At 40.5% G+C, this 19,437-nt stretch overlaps 1 protein-coding gene across 4 annotated transcripts in view; it reads left to right on the top strand.

Annotated features, from left to right (window-relative positions):
- Positions 1 to 19,437, top strand: part of LOC139186122 (ATP-binding cassette sub-family C member 4-like) — a 162,523-nt gene that overhangs the window by 78,524 nt on the left and 64,562 nt on the right. For all 4 annotated transcript variants that reach the window (XM_070799914.1, XM_070799913.1, XM_070799916.1 and 1 more), the window contains 4 exons: positions 945 to 1,024; positions 16,045 to 16,195; positions 17,934 to 18,053; positions 19,208 to 19,318. In XM_070799914.1, the coding sequence (XP_070656015.1) occupies positions 945 to 1,024; positions 16,045 to 16,195; positions 17,934 to 18,053; positions 19,208 to 19,318 (462 nt within the window). The remainder of the gene's footprint in view (positions 1 to 944; positions 1,025 to 16,044; positions 16,196 to 17,933; positions 18,054 to 19,207; positions 19,319 to 19,437) is intronic.

Raw genomic sequence — 19,437 nt, 5'->3', positions numbered from 1 at the left:
CAGATACTGCCACAAGATTCCCCCATTCTTTTAAAAATCAGGGCTCAATTTCAATTCCCCACCCACTGCCATTTGGTGGTATTTTTGTTTCTCTTTAAGTATCATCCTATTTTGTCTTTCTTTTTACCACTGACATTGGCTTATTTCATATGAATTTGTAATATATTAAATTTATTCTTGTTTTACCGCTAGTCATGTCTGACTCTTTTGTAGTCCTATGAACTGTAGCCTGCCAGGCTACTCTGTCCATGGGATTTCCCAGGAAAGAATACTGGAGTGAGTTGACATTTCTTCCTCCAGGGGATCTACCTGACCTTGGGATTGAACCCCTGTCTCTTATGTCTCCTGCATTGGCAGGCAGATTCTTTAGCACTGAGCCCCTAGGGAAGCCCAATACATTAAATATTTAATGGTTCTTAGTCACTCAGTTGTATCCAACTCTTCATGACCCCATGGACTGGCCTGCCAGCTCTGCTGTCCATGGGAATTCTCCAGGCAAGAAAAATGGAGTGGGTTTCCATTTCCTTCTCCAGAAAGTACTTAATACATGTACTTTATTTTTTTTTTTTAAGATTTATTGATTTATTTTTAGTTGCATTGGGTCTTTGTTGCTGCATGTGGGCTTTCTCTAGTTACAGCGAGCAAGGGTTACTCCTCATTGCAGTGCCTGGGCTTCACACTATGGTCACTTTTTATGTTGCAGAGCTCAGGCTCTAGGCACATAGGCTTCAGTAGTTGTGGTGCACAGGCTTAATTGTTCTGCGGCATGTGGAATCTTCCTGGACCAGGGATTGAACACATGTCCCCTGCACTGGAGACACTGTACCACCAAGGAATTCCCTAAATATATATTCTTCAAAATTATTGTTTTGATTTGTTCATGAATTGTTTCTCTTAAAGCTTCTATCTGAGGAAATGATATTTTTCATATCCTGTTCTTTCAGGAAGAATTTTAAATCGTTTCTCCAAAGACATTGGGCATATGGATGACTTGCTGCCTCTGATATTTCAAGATTTCATCCAGGTAACGTAATAGTCCTGTCAGAGTTTTCACAGGGAATAGCAGAGTGCCTGTTTCTCAAGGCCTTCTCACAGGGGCTAAGGATGGTCTTTCAGCCTGGCAATGCATCCTGCTTTCTTCAGTAAAGGTCATGTTTGTGAGAGAAAGGTGCAGGTGTGATTGAGAGGCTGAGTTAACAGGAGAGACACCTGGGGCAGGAGTGGCTACACAGTCATGTCAAGGTTGGTCTGAACAGCAGCATGCTGGTTAAGTGGTTCTCCTCTGCCTTCCAGGTGTCTGGCGTGGATTCCCTTTACTGTGAGCACATTTCATAATATAGAAATAATCACCTCTCATGGAAAGATAGCCTAGATTAACTAAATTATGCTTTGTATTGGGCTTCCCAGCTGGCTTAGTGGTAAAGAATTCACCTGCCAATGCAGGAGATGCAAGAGATATGGATTTGATCCCTGAGTTAGAAGATGTCCTAGAGAAGGGAATGGTGATCCACTTCAGTATTCTTGCCTAGAAAATTCCACAGATAGAGGAGCCTGGCAGACTATAGTCCAGGGGGCTGCAAGAGTCATACACAACTGAGCACGAGCACTATGCTTTGTATTACCACAGAGGACAAATATTTAGTGCAGCATTTAATTTGGATAAAGCCATGTGTGGTTATTACAAAGCAAAGATTGGGTAAAAATAAGGTGAGAATAATACTTTAACAAGGACAATGTTGTTGTTTAGTCACTAAGTTGTATACAGCTCTTTTGTGACCGCATAGACTGCAGCTTACCAGGTTCCTCCATCAGTGGGATTTCTCAGGCAAGAATACTAGAGTGGGTTGCCATTTCCTTGTCCAGGGGATATTCCTGATCCAGAGATCAAGCTTGTGTCTCTGGCGTCTCCTTCACTGCAGGTAGATTCTTACCACTGAGCCACATGGGAAGTCCAAAAAGGACAATAGAGAGCGCTTATTGAAGATACAAAGGCTTTAAGCCAGTAATTTGATTACGAGACCAAAGTCATCTCAGAAAATGGTTTTTGGTTTTGTAGGCAGTTTTGCTTTTCATAAACTGATTACTCTGTCTTGCTAAGCTGCTGCTAAGTTGCTTCAGTTGTGTCCGACTCTGTGCGACCCCATACGGAGCCCACCAGGCTCCCCCATCCCTGGGATTCTCCAGGCAAGAATACTGGAGTGGGTTGCCATTTCCTTCTAAGGTGTCTTAAAAAAGAAAAGAGAGAAAGACTTACAGAAATACCTTCTACCCAGCCTGTTTGTCTGTGAACTTGAGAGTCTAAGGAATGATGTTAGGTCATCTCAGCTCTCATTGTCACATTCAGTATTGTTGCTGTTATGGAGTGTTTTTTTCTTTTTTTTCTGTTATTCCGTCTACTTATCAGTGATTAAGCCTGTGGGGAATTTACTTTTTCTTTCCAAGTGTTAATTTTGGAAATGAAATACATGTGTCCAAAGCTGCACACAGAAATGCAGCAATGAACAGTGCAGCAGTGTCCTACAGACAGTGCAGACAGTGGGCAAGACTTCCACTGTCACCAGTGAGAACTAAGCTGAGACTCGGAGGCAGAGGGCTTTTCCTGCGAAGATGTCTGATTGTTTTCTTTTCTTCTGCAAACTTATTTTATAAATGTGCCCTTCTGGGTTTAGCTACATAATTTATCCCTGGAAACAATTTTTCCCTGAAAATAGTGTCATGTTTTGACAGTGATTGTGAATTCCTTTGAAAGGATTTTGTGAAAGGTTCTGTTTCTTTGCTACAGTAAGCTAGGCCAAGGTTGGGTTTCTACTGTGTGCTTAGCATATGGTTTGTTAGTCCTCATAATCAAAATTTGTCACATATTTTTGCATGGCATATAGAGGGACAGGGATAGATGCTACCTGATTTCAGTAGGAAATATTCTCATTAAAGAGGAAAGAAAATTCTAGTCCAGCTGATTTCCATTCCCTCCTCTACCACTTGTAGTTCAATTATCTTCAAGTTTGGTGGAGGCATCCTGTAGTTCATTAGAAGTAAGAGTCTGCTCTTTGATAGAGAGGCCTGGGATGAGCATGGAGCTTATGTATTCTTCACTGAGCAAGTAGTTAAATCTCTGAAGATGGATAATATTGCCAAGAGAGAGGGAAGCATTTTAGGAGCCAAAATCAGAAGCTTAGGGAAGGCTTGATATTCAAAGAGAAGCAGAGAGAGCAGGGAAGTACAGAAGACACATAATGAACAGCAAGGATGAGAGGAGGAGATACAGTGGAGACCCAAGGAAGACAGGTCTGTTTAGTGCAAACGAGAAGGTGAGTCCACGGAAACTTGTTGATTGATTTGGAATCAGGAGGTGTCTGGTGTCCTGCGGAGCAGTTTTCAGATGGGAAGAGTTAGAGAGCAAAGGGCTGCAAATCCAGGAGGTGTGGAGGGAGTTGAGGTGAAGACAGGCTACTCCTGGAAGGAGTTTGAATTAATCAGAAGAGAGGCCCATCTGGATGTAGGGTCTGAGGAGATGTTGCTGGTTGTTTGAGATTTTAGTTTCTGGGAGGGGAGTATGAGCAATGGTGGGTGGTTTTTTCCCTCTCTTCCCTCTTTCCTTAAACAAACAGGGATTAGAGTTGAGGCCATGAGGTACAGGGGTGAGTCAGGCACGAAGCCCTGTCCTATGGGCCAGACATTGTCCTTCCAGTCCCCCAGGGAAGGAGGACGTTCAGAGACTCACCCCTTGATGACTTTGGAATCCTAATTGTGGGAGCTCTGTGGAGGAAGTCTTGGAAGGAAAACTAAATGTGGGGGCTGGAGGCAGTTAGGGAACCTAGTCCAGGGGCAGCCAGAGCTTCTAGGAGGTGACCTTTGATCCCAAATGAGAGGAAAAGGCTGCTGTGGATGGTGGGGCATGAGGTGCTGGTAGAAGCAGAGTTCCTGTGTGGAACCCAGTCTTTCTGTCTGTCACCAGCTGAGAGGGGGGAAGGGAAAGGCTTGCAATGGTGTTGTTCACTTTTGTTTAGAGCCAACTGTGTTCAAACTCATTTTTGATGGTTCTGATCATCCTTGGTGTATTTGCTAAACCTTGGAAAATTCTTGATCATTTTTATTTTTATTACTTCAAGTATATATTTACTTCTAAAGTATGTATTACTTCTTTTCCTCATCTAATTCCTTCTAATTTCATAAATGGAATCTCAGATAATTTATTTAGTATTTTGTAATAGTGATACCAAGTGTGGCTAATGAAAAGCCTGAATTCTGTGTAGTGGTCCCACCCTGCAGGACAGTCCATCCACTAAGACGATGTAACTCAGAGACCGCCTCCCAACAGGGGGCGATCATGAGTTTGTGCACCATCCTGTACACTGACAGCTACCAGATAGGTTTCCCGTTCAGTCACGTTAGAGTTGTTGGGAAAATTGGAGCTGCTCACTATTTCAAAGGATGAAGTAAAGCAGCATAAAAAATCAACTTATGTGGTGTGATTGCACCTGATAATCATTCATGATGTCAACAGCTTTAAATTGTGGTAGTGCAGAGCCCTGCAGTCTCCCTTTCCAAGCCCCCGTCCCAGCTCTCCCTCTTACCACCTCTGCCCCACAAAGCCACACTCTCCTTTCTGTAAAATGGAGAAAATAATACCTGCTTCCTAAGGTTTGTTGGGCAGATAAAAATGAAGACATTTTAATATTATTTTTCGCATAACATCTAAATGCATGTTGAACACTAAGTAATGGATACCTAATTTTAAAAATGCCACGTGTGTTTTAGGTAAGAGAAATAGTCTGATGACAGTGGCATTTGTTGTTGTTCAGTCGCTAAGTCATGTCTGACCCTTTGCCACCCCATAGACTGCAGCACACCAGACCTTCCTGTCCATCACTATCTCCAGGAGTTTGACCAAATTCAAGTCCATTGAATAGGTGATGCCATCAGCCATCTCATTCTCTGCTGCCCTCGTCTCCTTTTGCCTTTGGCAAAATGGCATTATGCTGCATTAAAGTTATTTTCAGAGACAGTTTCCAGGCCCATAAATATCATCTCATGAGTTTGTATCACACAGATTCTAGGTTTGTAATCCTTAAAGAGTTTAGTGGATGCTTTCTTCGGTAGACTCACAGAATAAAAATCAGTTGTTTTCAAGACAGACCACTGAGCATTAATTATTTCAGAGCAATGTAATTTTCATACAATTTGCCAAAGTCCCAAATAGCACTGAATAAGGATCTCAATTATCTACAATTCTTGTCATTGAAATCATCGTCTCCAAGGAGTCTTCCTATTGCTAAACAAGTGAAATTGAAGGTGAGATGTGGAAGTTAAAATGCCTAAACCTAGGCATTTTAAGTCTAGGCATTTTAGTTTTCAAAAAAATGTTTGGGACTGTTCTGAGTGTGTGAACCTGCACACAGCTGCTCTCAGCAAAATACTGTAATTTATTGAGGAAAACTAAGTTGTAAAATGCTTATTTCCCACACACCCGTCATTCAGGAAAAAAAAAAAATCAGCAGCTTGGCAGAGCTCAACTGACTCTTCACATCCTTCCGTGGACACAAAGGGCTTATTCTGAGGCCTCTTGAGCAACCAGTGGTGAGACCACGAGGGTCTGTGTCATTACCTCCTCAGCACACATAGAACACTGACTGCAGTTTTATGAAGTGAAAATGCCCAAGAAAAAGAAGATTTGAAGGAGGTGTCCTCAGTCATTTCTTTCCAGAGAGGGGAACGCAGAAGAACAGGCCAGTGCATCTGGGTATTGAGAACGAAGCCTGAGACTCAGTGTAATAGGTGATTATGGGTCACTCGCTTTTGCAGCCTTTACTTGTCTCAGCACCACTGACACTTACATTTCATTGTGTGGAGATGTCAGGGAAAGTGTGTAGCAAGTATTCCAGCCTCTCCCACTGAACAATGACTTTGTCATTTTGAGATCTCTGTGGGTGTTGATCCCTTCCCCAACCGCTTCCTCAAATCCCCCTTAGGGACGTTTATTTTTAATATATATGTAATACTAGTGCTTTGTGGATATTTTCTTCCAGTCAGTGGCTTGCCATTTATATCCTTAGTAGAGATCAGGGTTTAATTTTGATGAAGTCTAATGTTTACCATTTTTTTCTTTTCTTTTGTAGTTGATGTTTTTGTATCCTAAGAAACCTTTGCACATCCTTAGGAGTGTGAAGATACTTTTCTATGTTCTGCCTTTTTAGATATTGATGCATCTTGCACTATTTTTTGTATGTGAAAGAGTAATTAGTGGTTGAAGTTTATTTTTTCCAATTATTCTTCACACATTTGTTAAAGACTTTTATGCATTGAATTAAGGAAATCGGCATCTGTATAATTTATTTTGTTCCTCAAAAGTTGCAGTTTATACCAATATTTAGATCCTTATGCCAATACTGCATTCTTAATTACTGTACATTTTAATAAGAGATGAAACCCATAGTTTAAATTGTCTAACTTTGTACTTCTTCATCAAGGTTAATTTGGTCATTCTGGATCCTTTACTGTTATGTATAAATTTTAGAAGCCTTCCAATTTGCTTTTAAATAAAAGCCTGCTGAAAATTTTATCAATATTTCCTTTTAGCTATAGGTTATTTGAGAAGTCTGAGTTTTAACAATATTGGATCTGCAATTATGAATATGTATCTTTCTCTGCTTATTTAGGTCTTTTTTAATTTTAGAAATATGTTGTAATTTTTAGTATAGACATCTTACACTTCTCTGGTTAAATTTATTCATGGTATTATCAGATTGTTTTTAAAATTACTTATTTATTTTTGGATGCACTGTGCCTTCTTTGCTACTCATGGGCTTTCCTTAGTTGCAGGGAGAGTGGGTGACTAGTTGCTATGGGTGGGCTTCTCATTCTGGTGGCTTTTCCTGTTGAAAAACATGGGCTGGAGGTTGGAGGGGGGTTCAGGATGGGGAACATGTGTACACCTGTGGTGGATGCATGTTGATGTATGGCAAAACCAATACAATATTGTAAAGTAAAATAATAATAATAATAATAAAAACATTTAAAAGAATGTAAGGTTAAAAAAGAAAAAAGAAAAACACGGGCTTCAGTAGTTGTGGCACATGGACTTAGCTGCTCTGGGCATGTGGATTCTTCCTAGGGATCGAACTGTGTTTCCTGCATTGGCAGATGGATTCTTAACTACTTGGACCACTAGAGAAGGCTTGTTTCTGATACCATTATAAACTTGCTGGTTGTTAGTCTATAGAAATATAGTTGATTTATATGTGAATCAACTTTGTATTGCCTGGAGTTGATGGCAGTAGTTTGTTTTTCTTTTTTAGTTCTGTAGGATTTTGTCCATATACGGTCACGTCAGCTTTAATAATGACAGTTTTGTATCTTCATTTCCAATATTTATGACTTTTATTTCCTTTTCTTGACTTGTTGTGGCTGGAGTTTCCAGTTAGTGTTGAAGAGAATTGGTAAGATCAGTTAATCTTGTACTCTTAGGGCAAAATCTTTCAATATATTTTTTCATTAAGAATAATACTAATTCCAATTTTGTAGGTACGCATCTGTTGTCAGATTGAAAAAGTTAAACTTAACATTCCTGGAATAGAGTTTACTTGGTTGTAATGTAGCATTGCTTTTATGTATTGCTATATGTAGTTTGTCAAGAATTTTTGTATCTGTTGTTCATGAAGGATATTGGTCTATAATTAGCTTTTTAAAATATTTTGTCAGGTTTTTGTATCAGAATTATGTAGCCTCAAGAAAATACATGGGAAATATTTCCATTTTTAATGGCCACTTTAAAGTGTCAGCTTGACCAGACTACATTCCTCAGTTATTCAATCAAAAAGTGACATGTGTGTTGCTCTGTAGGTAATTTGTAGATGTGATTGAAGTTCATTATCAGTTGATTTTAAGTAGGGACAATTATCCTACATAGTCCAGTGGGCACAGTTCAGTCAGTTGTAGGGCTTTAAGAACTAAGCCTTCCCTGAAGTAAAAAGAAATTCTGCTTGCGAAGAACAGCATCAGCTCCTCCCCAAGGGTTCCAGTCTGTCCTTTGTAACAGCCAACCCTGAGCATTTTGGACTTGCCCAGTCAAGTTAGATTGTGGAGTACTATCTTTTTTATATTGCTAGATTCAGTTCATTGGTATGTTGTTTAATATCCCAAGACAGTTATGTTTGTAATTTTTCCTTCTTTTAATGTCTTTATCTGGTTTTTATATCGTGATAATGCTGGACTCATGTAGCCTGGAAAAGTTTGGTAAAACTTTTCTGCAAAATATTTTTGTGAAGCCCTCCAGACTTAAAGTATTTTCTGTGGAAAATTAAAAAATTATGTATTCAGGAAATTCTCTGGTGGTCCAGTGGTCAGGACTTGGTGCTTTCACTGTTGTGTGCCTGGGTTCAATTGCTGGTAGGAAAACTAAGATCCCACAAGCTGCATGGCATGGCCAAAACAATAAAATAAAGTAAAATAAAACAACACAACAACACAAGAGAAGACTGTATACATGGACATCACCAGATGGTCAATACTGAAATCAGATTGATTATTTGCTTTGCAGCCAAAGATGGAAAAGTTCTATACAATCAGCAAAACCAAGATGGGGAGCTGACTGTGGCTCAGATCATGAATTCCTTATTGCCAAATTCAGACTGAAATTGAAGAAAGTAGGGAAAACCCCTAGACCATTCAGCTATGACCTAAATCAAATCCTTTATGATTATACAGTGAAAGTGACAAATAGATTCAAAAGATTAGATCTGATAGAGTACCTGAAGAACTAAGGACAGAATTTCATGACATTGTACAGGAGGCATTGATCAAGAACATCCCCAAGAAAAAGAAATGCAAAAAGGCAAAATGGTTGTCTGAGGAGGTCTTACAAATAGCTGAGAAAAGAAGAGAAGCTAAAGGCAAAGGAGAAAAGGAAATATAATATCCATTTGAATGCAGAGTTCCAAAGGAAAGCAAGGAGAGATAAGAAAGCCTTGCTCAGTGATCAATGCAAAGAAATAGAGGAAAGCGATAGAATGGTAAAGACCTCTTCAAGAGATCTCTTGAAGAAAATTAGTGATACCAAGGGAACATTTCATGCAAAGATGGGCACAATAAAGGACACATTTGGTATGGACCTAACAGAAGCAGAAGATATTAAAAAGAAGTGGAAGCATACACAGACAAACTATACAAAAAAGATTTTCATGATCCAGATAAAAACAATGGTGTGATCACTCACTTAAAGCCAGACATCCTGGAATGTGAAATCAAGTGGTCCTTAGGAAGCATCACTACAAACAAAGCTAGTGGAGGTGATAGAATTCCAGTTGAGCTATTTCAAATGCTAGAAGATGATGCTATGAAAGTGCTGCATTCAATATGCCAGCAGATTTAGAAAATGCAGCAGTGGCCATAGGAAAAGGTCAGTTTTCATTCCAATCCCAAAGAAAGGCAATGTTAAGGAATGTTCAAACTACTGCACAATTGCAGTCTTCTCACATGCTACCAAAGTAATGCTCAAAATTCTCCAAGCCAGGCTTCAATAGTATGTGAACTGTGAACTTCCAGATATTCAAGCTGGTTTTCGAAAAGGCAGAGGAACTAGAGATCAAATTGCCAACATCTGTTGGATCGCAGAAAAAGCAAGAGAGTTCCAGAAAAGCATCTGCTTTACTGACAACACCAAAGCCTTTTACTGTGTGGATCATGATAAACTGTGGAAAATTCTGAAAGAGATGGGAATACCAGACCACCTTACCTGCCTCCTAAGAAATCTGTATGCTGTTCAAGAAGCAACAGTTAGAACTGGACATGAAACAGCAGACTGGTTTCAAATAGGGAAAGGAGTACATCAAGGTTTTATATTGTCATGCTGCTTATTTAACTTATATGACGAGTATAACATGTGAAATGCTGGACTGGATGAAGCACAAGCTGGAATCATGATTGCCAGGAGAAATATCAATAACCTCAGATACGGAGATGGCACAACCCTTATGGCAGAAAGTGAAGAAGAACTAAAGATCCTCTTGATGAAAGTGAAAGAGGAGAGTGGAAACATTGGCTTAAAACTCAACATTGAGAAAACGAAGATCATGGCATCTGGTCCCATCACCCCATGGCAAATAGATGGGGAAACAATGCAAACAGTGGCAGATTTTATTTTTTTGGGCTCCAAAATCACTGAAGATGGTGACTGAAGCCATGAAATTAAAAGACACTTGCTCCTTGGAGGAAAAGCTATGACCAACCTAAACAGCATATTAAAAAGCAGAGCCATCACTTTGCAACAAAGGTCCTTCTAGTCAAGGCTATGGTTTTTCCAGTAGTCATGTATGGATGTGAGAGTTGGACTAAAAAGAAAGCTGAGTGCCGAAGAATTGATGCTTTTGAACTGTGGTGTTGGAGAAGACTCTTGAGAGTCCCTTGGACTGCAAGGAGATCCAACCAGTCCATCCTAAAGGAGATCAGTCCTGGGTGTTCATTGGAAGGATTGATGCTGAAGCTGAAACTCCAATACTTTGGCCACCTGATGTGAAGAACTGACTCATTGGAAAAGACCTTGATGCTGGGAAAGATTGAAGGTGGGAGAAAAAGGAGACGACAAAGGATAAGATGATTGGATGGCATTATTGACTCAATAGACATGAGTTTGAGTAAGCTCCGGGAGTTGGTGATGGACAGGGAAGTCTGTCGTGCTGCAGTCCATGGGGTTGCAAAGAGTTGGATATGATTGAGTAATGGAACAGAACTGAGAAAATAAAATAAAGGATTCAAATTCTTAAATATATAAGCAATTATTCAGATTTTCTATGTCGTTATGTTAGTTTTTTATGTCATTTTAAAGACATTCACCCTTTACATTAAAATTTAAAAGTTTATCTGCACAATGTTTATTATATTCTCTTTGTAATGGTCATGGTATCTTTTGTATTTAAATGAAAGCTATAGTGTTAGTTGCTCAGTCATGTCCAACTCTTTCCAACCCCCTGGACTGTAGCCTGTCAGGCTCCTCTGTCCATGGGATTCTCCAGGCAAGAATACTGGAGTAGGTTGGTTGCCATTTCCTTTTCCAGGGGATCTTCTGAACCCAGGCATCAAACCTGGGTCTCCCATGTTACAAGCAGATTCTTTACCGTCTGAGTCACAGGAAAGCCCAATGTCTTGTATTATCCTCTTTTAATTCATATTAATAGCAATCCCCCCCTTTCATTTCTTTTGCATTTTGTGGTGATTTCAAAGAACCAACTTTGAGTTTGTTGATTTTCCTGCTTAGAAGTTAGTTTTCTTTTCATTTGGGTCTTTTGTCATTTAGTTGCTCAGTTGTGTCTGACTTTTTGTGACCTCATGGACTACAGCATGCCAGTTTTGCCTGTCCTTCACTATCTCCCAGAGTTTGCTCAAACTCACGTCCATTCAGTTGATGACGCTGTCGAACCATCTCATCCTCAGTCGCTCCCTTCTCCTCCTGCCATCAATCTTTCCCAGCATCAGGCTCTTTTCCAATGAATCAGTTCTTCACATCAAGTGGCCAAGGTATTGGAGCTTGAGCTTCAGCATCCAGTCTTTCCAATGAATAATCAGTGTTGATTTCCTTTGGGATTGACTGGTTTGCACTACTTGCTGCCTCAGGGACTCTCAAGAGTCTATTTTTTCTTATTTTCATTCTTCTACATACTTTAATATGCTGTTTTTTTATTTATAAGATAGAGCTCAAAAGCCTTGACTTTTAGCTTTTTTAAGACTTTTTTCTTTAATTTAAAAAAATTTTTTTGGAATATAGTTGATTTATAATACTTTCATTTATAATAATTTAAAATAAATTTATAATGTGTTTATTTCAGATGTACAGCAAAGTGGTTCAGTTATACATATACATATATTCATTCTTTTTTAGAGTCTTTTCTCATATAGGTTACCATGGGATGTTGAGTAAATTTCCCAGTGATATACTTTTATAGTGCTCTTCTTTTTAAGGTGTACCTTGTTAAATTAGCAAATAAGTGGACTCCAGACAAACTTGAACCCTGACAAAAGTAAAAAGGAAGCTATTGCTCAATGAGATACACTAAACATGAAAGAAGGAATACACCATGTTTCCCTAAAACTTCCTGTTGTGCTGGTTAACAAACTGAACCAAACCCCACCATTCACTCTTCAGTGGAGTTAGCCATGACTCAGTTGGGAGTGAATTGAAGGATACCCAGGTCCTAGAGCTTACATGGTTGTGAAAAGATCCAAGGAAGCCAAATGAGGGATGAAGAATGTGATTAATGTATCCCAAGCAAAGGGCAGGTTTAGAAAAGCTTAGTCTTAGTGTTTGTACGTGTGTGTGTGTGTGTGTGTGCGTGTTAGTTGCTCAGTTGTGTCCGAATCTTGTGGACTGTGGACTGCCAGCCTCCTCTGTGCATGGAATTCTCCAGGCAAGAATAATGGAGTGGGGTGCCATTCTCTTTTCCAGGGGATCTTCCCAACCGAGGGATCAAACCCTGGTCTTCCTGCATTGCAGGCAGATCCTTCACCATCTGAGTCAATAGGGAAGTCCAGGGTTTGTATAGATCTCACCATATAGCTAAGACTCACTGATGTTTTATAATGTCCTAATTTAACAGAACTATGAGTTGGATTATGTCAAAGGAGACAGAGGTGATGAAGGAGGGATTTGAGAATCAGAGCTGATCTCTAAACTTCCTGAGATGTGCAAGCTACTGTATGTGCTTACATGAAGACTTAGCACTGACCCTCAGTTAGTGTTAAGCTTGTGTACATAGTCGCTCAGCCGTGTCTGACTCTTTACAACCTCATGGACTGTAGCTCTCCAGGTTCCTCTGTCCATGGGGATTCTGCAGGCAAGAATACTGGAGAGGGTTGCCATGCCCTCCTCCAGGGGATCTTTCCAAACCAGGGATTAAAACCAGGTCTTCTACATTGTAGGCCTATCTCAGCACAATATTGGGCTAATGGAATTTCTCCTCCAGGTATAGACTGTCATTCTCTGCAAACTGAAGAATTTTTCTGAATTGTGAAAAATCACCATTTTCTCTCAAGTGGAAGATCTCATCTAAGAATTTGTTTTTTATTTGTCCATGTGGATTCATAGACTTTGGATAGAATTTCCCAAATGGTGTGCTCCAAATGGGAAATATATAAAAATACATAAAAGTAACGATCCTCCTTGTTTGGGCAGTATCAGGACTTGGGTCAATATGCTTCTTTCTATATATCCATCCTAGTCTCTGTGCCATACTGTGACAGAGGTGCAGAAGCACTGGCCATGGTGATGTGGTCCATCAGATGGGCCTGGAATCCAACCAGAGGAGGGGAATTGTGTGTAGCTTGAATTGGGCTTTTAGGAATTCCTGGGAATGTAGAAGAAAGAAATGAGGTCAGCTTCAAGAAAGGGATTTATTGTGTTTGTTGTACATTAGGAACTTTTGTTTCCTTCTTCAGATGTTGACTTTTTTAATTTTAGATACTATTTTCATCTTCTACAAACTTCTATAAAGGGTTTGAGATGGCTGGCAATAAAAGATTCACAAATGTATACACATATAAAAGTAAAAGTGCTCAGTTGTGTCCAACTCTTTCAAATCCCATTGGACTGTAGCCTGCCAGGCTCCTCTGTCCATGGAATTCTCCAGGCAAGAATACTGGAGTGGATTGCCAGTCCCTTCTTCAAGGAATCTTCCAAACCCATGGATCAAACCTGGGTCTCCTGCATTATAGTCAGGTTCTTTACCATCTGAGCCACTAGAGAAACCAATATGCTGTGTGTGTCAGTGTGTGTGTGTGTGTGTGTGTGTGTGTATAATAAAACCTTTAGAGACATCCTTTTTGAATTGCTTTAAAATTTAGGGCCGTGAAATCTGAAAGACCAAACCTAACTCCAGAGGTTCTGAGAGCATTAGTAGTGGGTCTTCAGTGGGTACCTAATGAAAAAGCATTGGCACAGCTTCCATGGAGCCCTTCATTTTGATCTTACCTCTGCTTCCCAGGTTACCTGCCAGGCTGGGTTAGACATAAAAGGCCCTCACCTGGAGTGGTTTAGTCGTTCAGTCTTGTCTGACTCTTTTTGACTCCATGGACTCTAGCCTGCCAGGTTCCTCTGTCCATAGGATGTTCCAGGCAAGAATACTGGAGTGGGTTGCCATTTCTTTCTCCAGGGGAACTTCCTGACCCAGGGATCAAACCTGGGTCTCTTGCATAGCAGTCAGATTCTTTATGACTGATCCACCAGGGAAGCCACGTGGGGAGAGCCAGATTATTGAAATGGATGAATGTTATCCATCAAATTATGCAAGTGTGCTAAAAAACAGTAATTTGGATTTTTTATAATTGACATTTTAGTAGATTTTTTTTTTTGACAAACAACAATGGCAAGCCAAGTGACAAAAGGCTAGACATAGAAGGAGCTGGAAGGACCCCTCCCCATGAACATGAAGTTTGTAGCGTCGTAGGATGCAGTCAAGCCAGTGGATGTAAGAAATTGTTTTCTGTAGGTCTAATTGGAGGGAGGTCAGACAGCCCTATTTTTCTCCACTTACGATTAGAATGTATTCCTTCAGAACTCCATCCTCTTCACTCTGAGTTTTCTTCTGATACCACGGCAGAGACGGGGAGAAACAGGAAAAGCACATGGGTCTCCATCCAGATCATGCAGTTTGCTTCCCAAGGGCTCCTGGCCATAGAGTCACAGTTCTGGTTGTTTGTTCCTCCTGCCCGCAGCTGTGGCTCTGGGATTCCCTGAGCACAAACTGGTCCTCTCTTTCTCTAGGATAAGCAGTACCTTCCTGGGAAACTTTAGGGCAACCACTTACCCTCCCAACCTCATATTTCTTATCTGTAAAGAACAACCAGTATTAACTCAGACAAGCATCTCAACCTTCTCATACCAGCTCACTTTTGGTCAAAATTTCCACCAACTGTGATTACTGCCTGCAAATCATTCATGCCATTCTTTCTATGTGTTAAACAACCCTGTAAGATCAGTCATAAGTCTTAGAATTGTCTAAAAATATTCAGGTATTCTTCCCTGTGTTTCCCCAACACCCTGTGCCCTGTGCAGATCACCATGGATTTGTATCCACCTGAGATCATAAACTTCAGAGGTCTTGGCCCAGACTGGGTGAATCTGCAAGTCCCTAGCACCCCACCCCACTTTCATAGCAGGCAGACAATAAATGTTGATTGCATTCTTATCACCTGATATTGTCCACCAGTGTATCATATTTTTCCTGATAAAGATGGGTGCTTAAATCAGCACCAACCAATGATTTCGTTTTCTATTCTACTTGCTGTCTTTTTAGACCAAGATCATTTCCCAAGAGTAAATCATCTCAAGGGATAATGTGATGATTAAGAGAATGTTCATGGAACTCAGCACAGGGCCTTACATACAGTACACACGTTGTAACTGGAATCTGGTGTTGTTATAATCATTAACCTTTGGAATGGGTATTTTAAATACTTAGTGTAATGATACAAATGTGGCTGTATATTGGAAGTAAGCTTAAATATGTCATAATGGCTCATAATATGGGCTTCCCAGCTTTGTGAGAGGCTTTGCAGTCTCCATTAAGTTGCTTTACTTCTCCCTGTGCCTCACTGTCTCCATTTGTAAAATTAAATAATACTGTAACTAGATATGTTACACTGAATTTGTAATTAACCACTGCTTTATCCCTACATGTATAGCTGAGGCATCTGTATTCCTCTACTGTGATACATGCTCAGTCATCTCTCTAGTAACACCTGCTAACTTCTGATGGTTTGAGATGCAATTCCTTCTCTCTGAACCTCAAATATTCTCATCTGTTAAAAATAGTAATGCCTGTCTCAAAGGGCTACTGAGTGTATCACAAGAGCTGATATTTAGAAAGTTCTTATCAGAGTGTTTGGTGCATGCAATAAACATCATGAGGACCACCTATAATTTTATTTCTTTGGAAGGGAAAGCATTCCCTGCTGTTTCAACAAGTTTTTTCAAGGAAAGTAGTTTAATCCTAACAAATCAACAAAGTTTATCTTTGAAAAGTATCCTTGACACAAAGGCCTCTATTTTCACTATTTCAGGCATTTCTACTTGTGATTGGTGTGGTGGGTATGATGGTGGCTGCAGTCCCTTGGATTGCTATACCTGTGATTCCCCTTGGCATCGTTTTCTTTTTTCTTCGGCGATATTTCTTAGAGACATCACGAGATGTGAAACGCCTGGAATGTACAAGTGAGTACCGGGGCTCTCAGTTTGGGAGGGCAGTGCAGGCTGTCTTCCATTCATACTGCAATTAACCAGACCCCTGAAATACTGCTGTTCTGTGGAATTTCTCACCGTTAATATTAGGTGATTGAAAGTTATGGCCCCTGAGATTAGGTTTGGCCCTTAAGACAAATGGAGCTGGTGATGGGTCAGCTGCACTTTGCATTTTAGTCCAAGGAGGACAGATGTGAGCACCATGAAGACAGGGACCATTTTTGTCTTGTTTACGACATACTTCCTAACACAGAGTATCCACTCTATTAATACTATTCTTGAAAGTATTTCATCATGTTGGAACTAATGTAGAAGGAAAATAGAGAATTTTTCTTCTCCTAAAGTTACCAAAAATGATAAGGAAAAGAAAAGATTAGGAAAAGCAAAGGAGACCTCAGGAAATATATGTCAGAAATGATATATTTGAAAAATATACCTCCAGCCTCTGCAGTCATGTGACATCAGGCCCAAACCACATGAAGTCACTCAAAAGATGGACACTGAGGCCGCTGTCAGATTCTAAAAGGGTGGTGTGAGTGTCACGTGCCACAGTGCCCGCCAAACAACAGGACAGGTGTCTAGCAGGCAGATATAAAAACATCCATCAGGTCCCCGGAGCAGAAGTCAAGACTGTTCAAAGGCTCCATCTGCCAGGTCCTGAGGGCACAAGGGTGGTGCAGTACCGGGTGCCCTGTGACCCACAGAGAGGCTCCTGGCGCAGGTGCAGGGGGAGGCCCAGGACGGGGGAGGCGGCAGACTGTCCCCTCCCCTTACTTGTCTTACCCTGTCCTGGGTCCGGCTCTGGTCCTGGGTGAGCGATGTAGTGACTCTATCCCAGCCCTTAGGTTACTGATCTAAGTTGGAGACAAAACACTGGTAGCTCATCAAAATTCAGTGTGGTGAGGACTTTAATTAGGAAATAAATTTTAAAATGCTACTGGTTAAAAAATTAGTGAACAATAATTACTCACCCATGGAAAAGAATGAAATATTGCCATTTGCAGCAACATGGATGGATCTAGAGAGTATTATTCTTAGTAAAGAAAGCCAGAAAGATGCATATGATATCACTTAAACATGAAATCCAAATATAATACAAATGAATCTATACACAAACTAGAAATAGACTCAGAGGCATGGAAAGCAAACTTGCAGTTACCAAAGGGGACTGAGAGGGAGGGAGGAACAAATTAGAAGTATGGGATTAATAGTCACACTACTATTAATATGTCAAATAGATAACAAAAAGGATTTATTGTAAAGCACAGAGAATTTTATTCAGTATCTTGTAATATCCTGTAATGGAATATAATCAGAAAAAAGAACTGAATGACTATACATACCTGAAACTAGCACATTTTTGTAAATCAACTATACTTCAATATACTTTAAAAAATTGTGAGCAATTTCCACCTAGAAAGACACCAGAAGAATTTGGAGGGAGGCATGTTTGAGAAAACCTTGATGAAAGAACCAGTAAAGAATTTCTTTATCTAAATCTAGCTGGGATTTTGCATTTATCAAAGATAATTTCAAAGAGAATCTCTCATTCCCAGGTCATTAAACTGAAGCCTGGTGTGAGCAGGAGTTTGAGGGTCACATGGAGGATTCCCTTTGGCAGGACGTGTGACCACAGAGCCAGGAGGCAGTGGTTTCCTCGCATCCAGCCTCTCTGACTTTCTCTGTTGTGTGTCTGTCTCTGCTTCCCCAGCTTGGAGCCCGGTATTTTCCCACTTAGCATCTTCTATCCGGGGACTCTGGACCATCCGGGCATACAAAGCTGAACAGAAGTTTCAGGAGCTGTTTGACGCACACCAGGATTTGCACTCAGGTCTGTACGTTTCTGGAGATGATTTCTAAGCATGGGATGTGCTGCCTTCTGAGGCCTGACCTCTGTCTAAGGTGGCCTGGCTGGCCAGCGCCTCTCTGTTTGTCAGCCCACGAACCCTCTGCAAACCTGCCTCCCCCACTCCTTCCTCTCAGCATCCCCCTGTGCTCCCCTCTTCCCCCTTCACAGCCTTGCTTCTCTCCCCTGACTGGCCTGCATTGTCCTTCCATCACTGTGCACTGTGGGCTTCTGTCTCTTTAAGGCAGGAGTCAGTAAACTTTTCTTTTTTTCCAAAGGTTCAGATAGAAAATATTGTAGGCTTTGTGTGCTGTCTATGTTACAGCTACTCACCTTTGCCATTGTAACACAAAGACAGGCAAAGATCAGACATCAGCCAATGACTGTGTTCCAATAAAATTTTATTTTCAGAACCAGATGGTGTCTGTTCTTGCCTCTCAGGTGTGGTTTTCTGACTCTTTTCATGGCAGACATGGAGAGTAATAGACATATTGAGGAAAATAATTTCCTGACTTGCTACCTACTTGATTATCAGTGAAGGGTTGTTTTTTTTTTTTTTTCCCCGCCTAGGTAGAAAATTCAGAATTTCCTCTGTCTATAAAATCCTGGCCAAACTTTCCAATCATTAATGTATTTTGAAGATAACATGGCATTTTGAAAGCCACATACAGATCCTGTTAGCTGATGGTCATGTGGACACTGGCTTCTAAGAATAACCACCTCAGGCCCTGTAGTGAGGGCAGAAGGTGCTGGAAATGGTGTGAGCTGTGCTTTCTGTTATCAGAGCTGGGAACAGTCAACCCTTTGAGAGGAGGATCTTTATGTTCAGGCCCAGCACTGCAGGAAACACAAAAATGAGATGTTTTTCCATCTTCTTTCCTGTGATGGTATTTCTCTTTATAACCCATGGGTTGAAGTTTTCAAAGCATGCTTTCTGGACTGATTCCTCTGTGTCCCATATGTTGTTTTGTGTTGAACCGAATTTTCTGGAATCTTCAGGTTCCTTTGAAGTTACAGGTGTGTAACTTTGCTGTCCTACCTTGTATAAAATCTTCTGTAGCTCAGCTGAGAAAATGCTCTCCCTCATGAACATGGTTTTTCTGTTTATGTATTACACTTATTATGATTCACAAATGCAGAGGCTTGGTTCCTGCTTTTGACGACGTCCCGATGGCTCGCTGTGTATCTGGATGTCACCTGTGCCATCTTTATCACCCTTGTTGCCTTTGGGGCCCTGATTCTGGCAGAAAGTAAGTACAGATGTGAATATTTGTGGTATGTTTACAGTTTATAGCTTTGTTTGTAGTTATTAAACTCTTGTCATCTTGTCTAGTATATACTCGTTGGTTCTAATGAGTTGTATTAAAGT

The sequence above is a fragment of the Bos indicus genome, chromosome 12, assembly GCF_029378745.1.
Source record: "Bos indicus isolate NIAB-ARS_2022 breed Sahiwal x Tharparkar chromosome 12, NIAB-ARS_B.indTharparkar_mat_pri_1.0, whole genome shotgun sequence".
NCBI lineage: Eukaryota > Metazoa > Chordata > Mammalia > Artiodactyla > Bovidae > Bos > Bos indicus.
The sequence above is the reverse complement of the archived record's forward strand: the minus strand, read 5'-3'. Positions and strand labels throughout refer to the sequence as shown.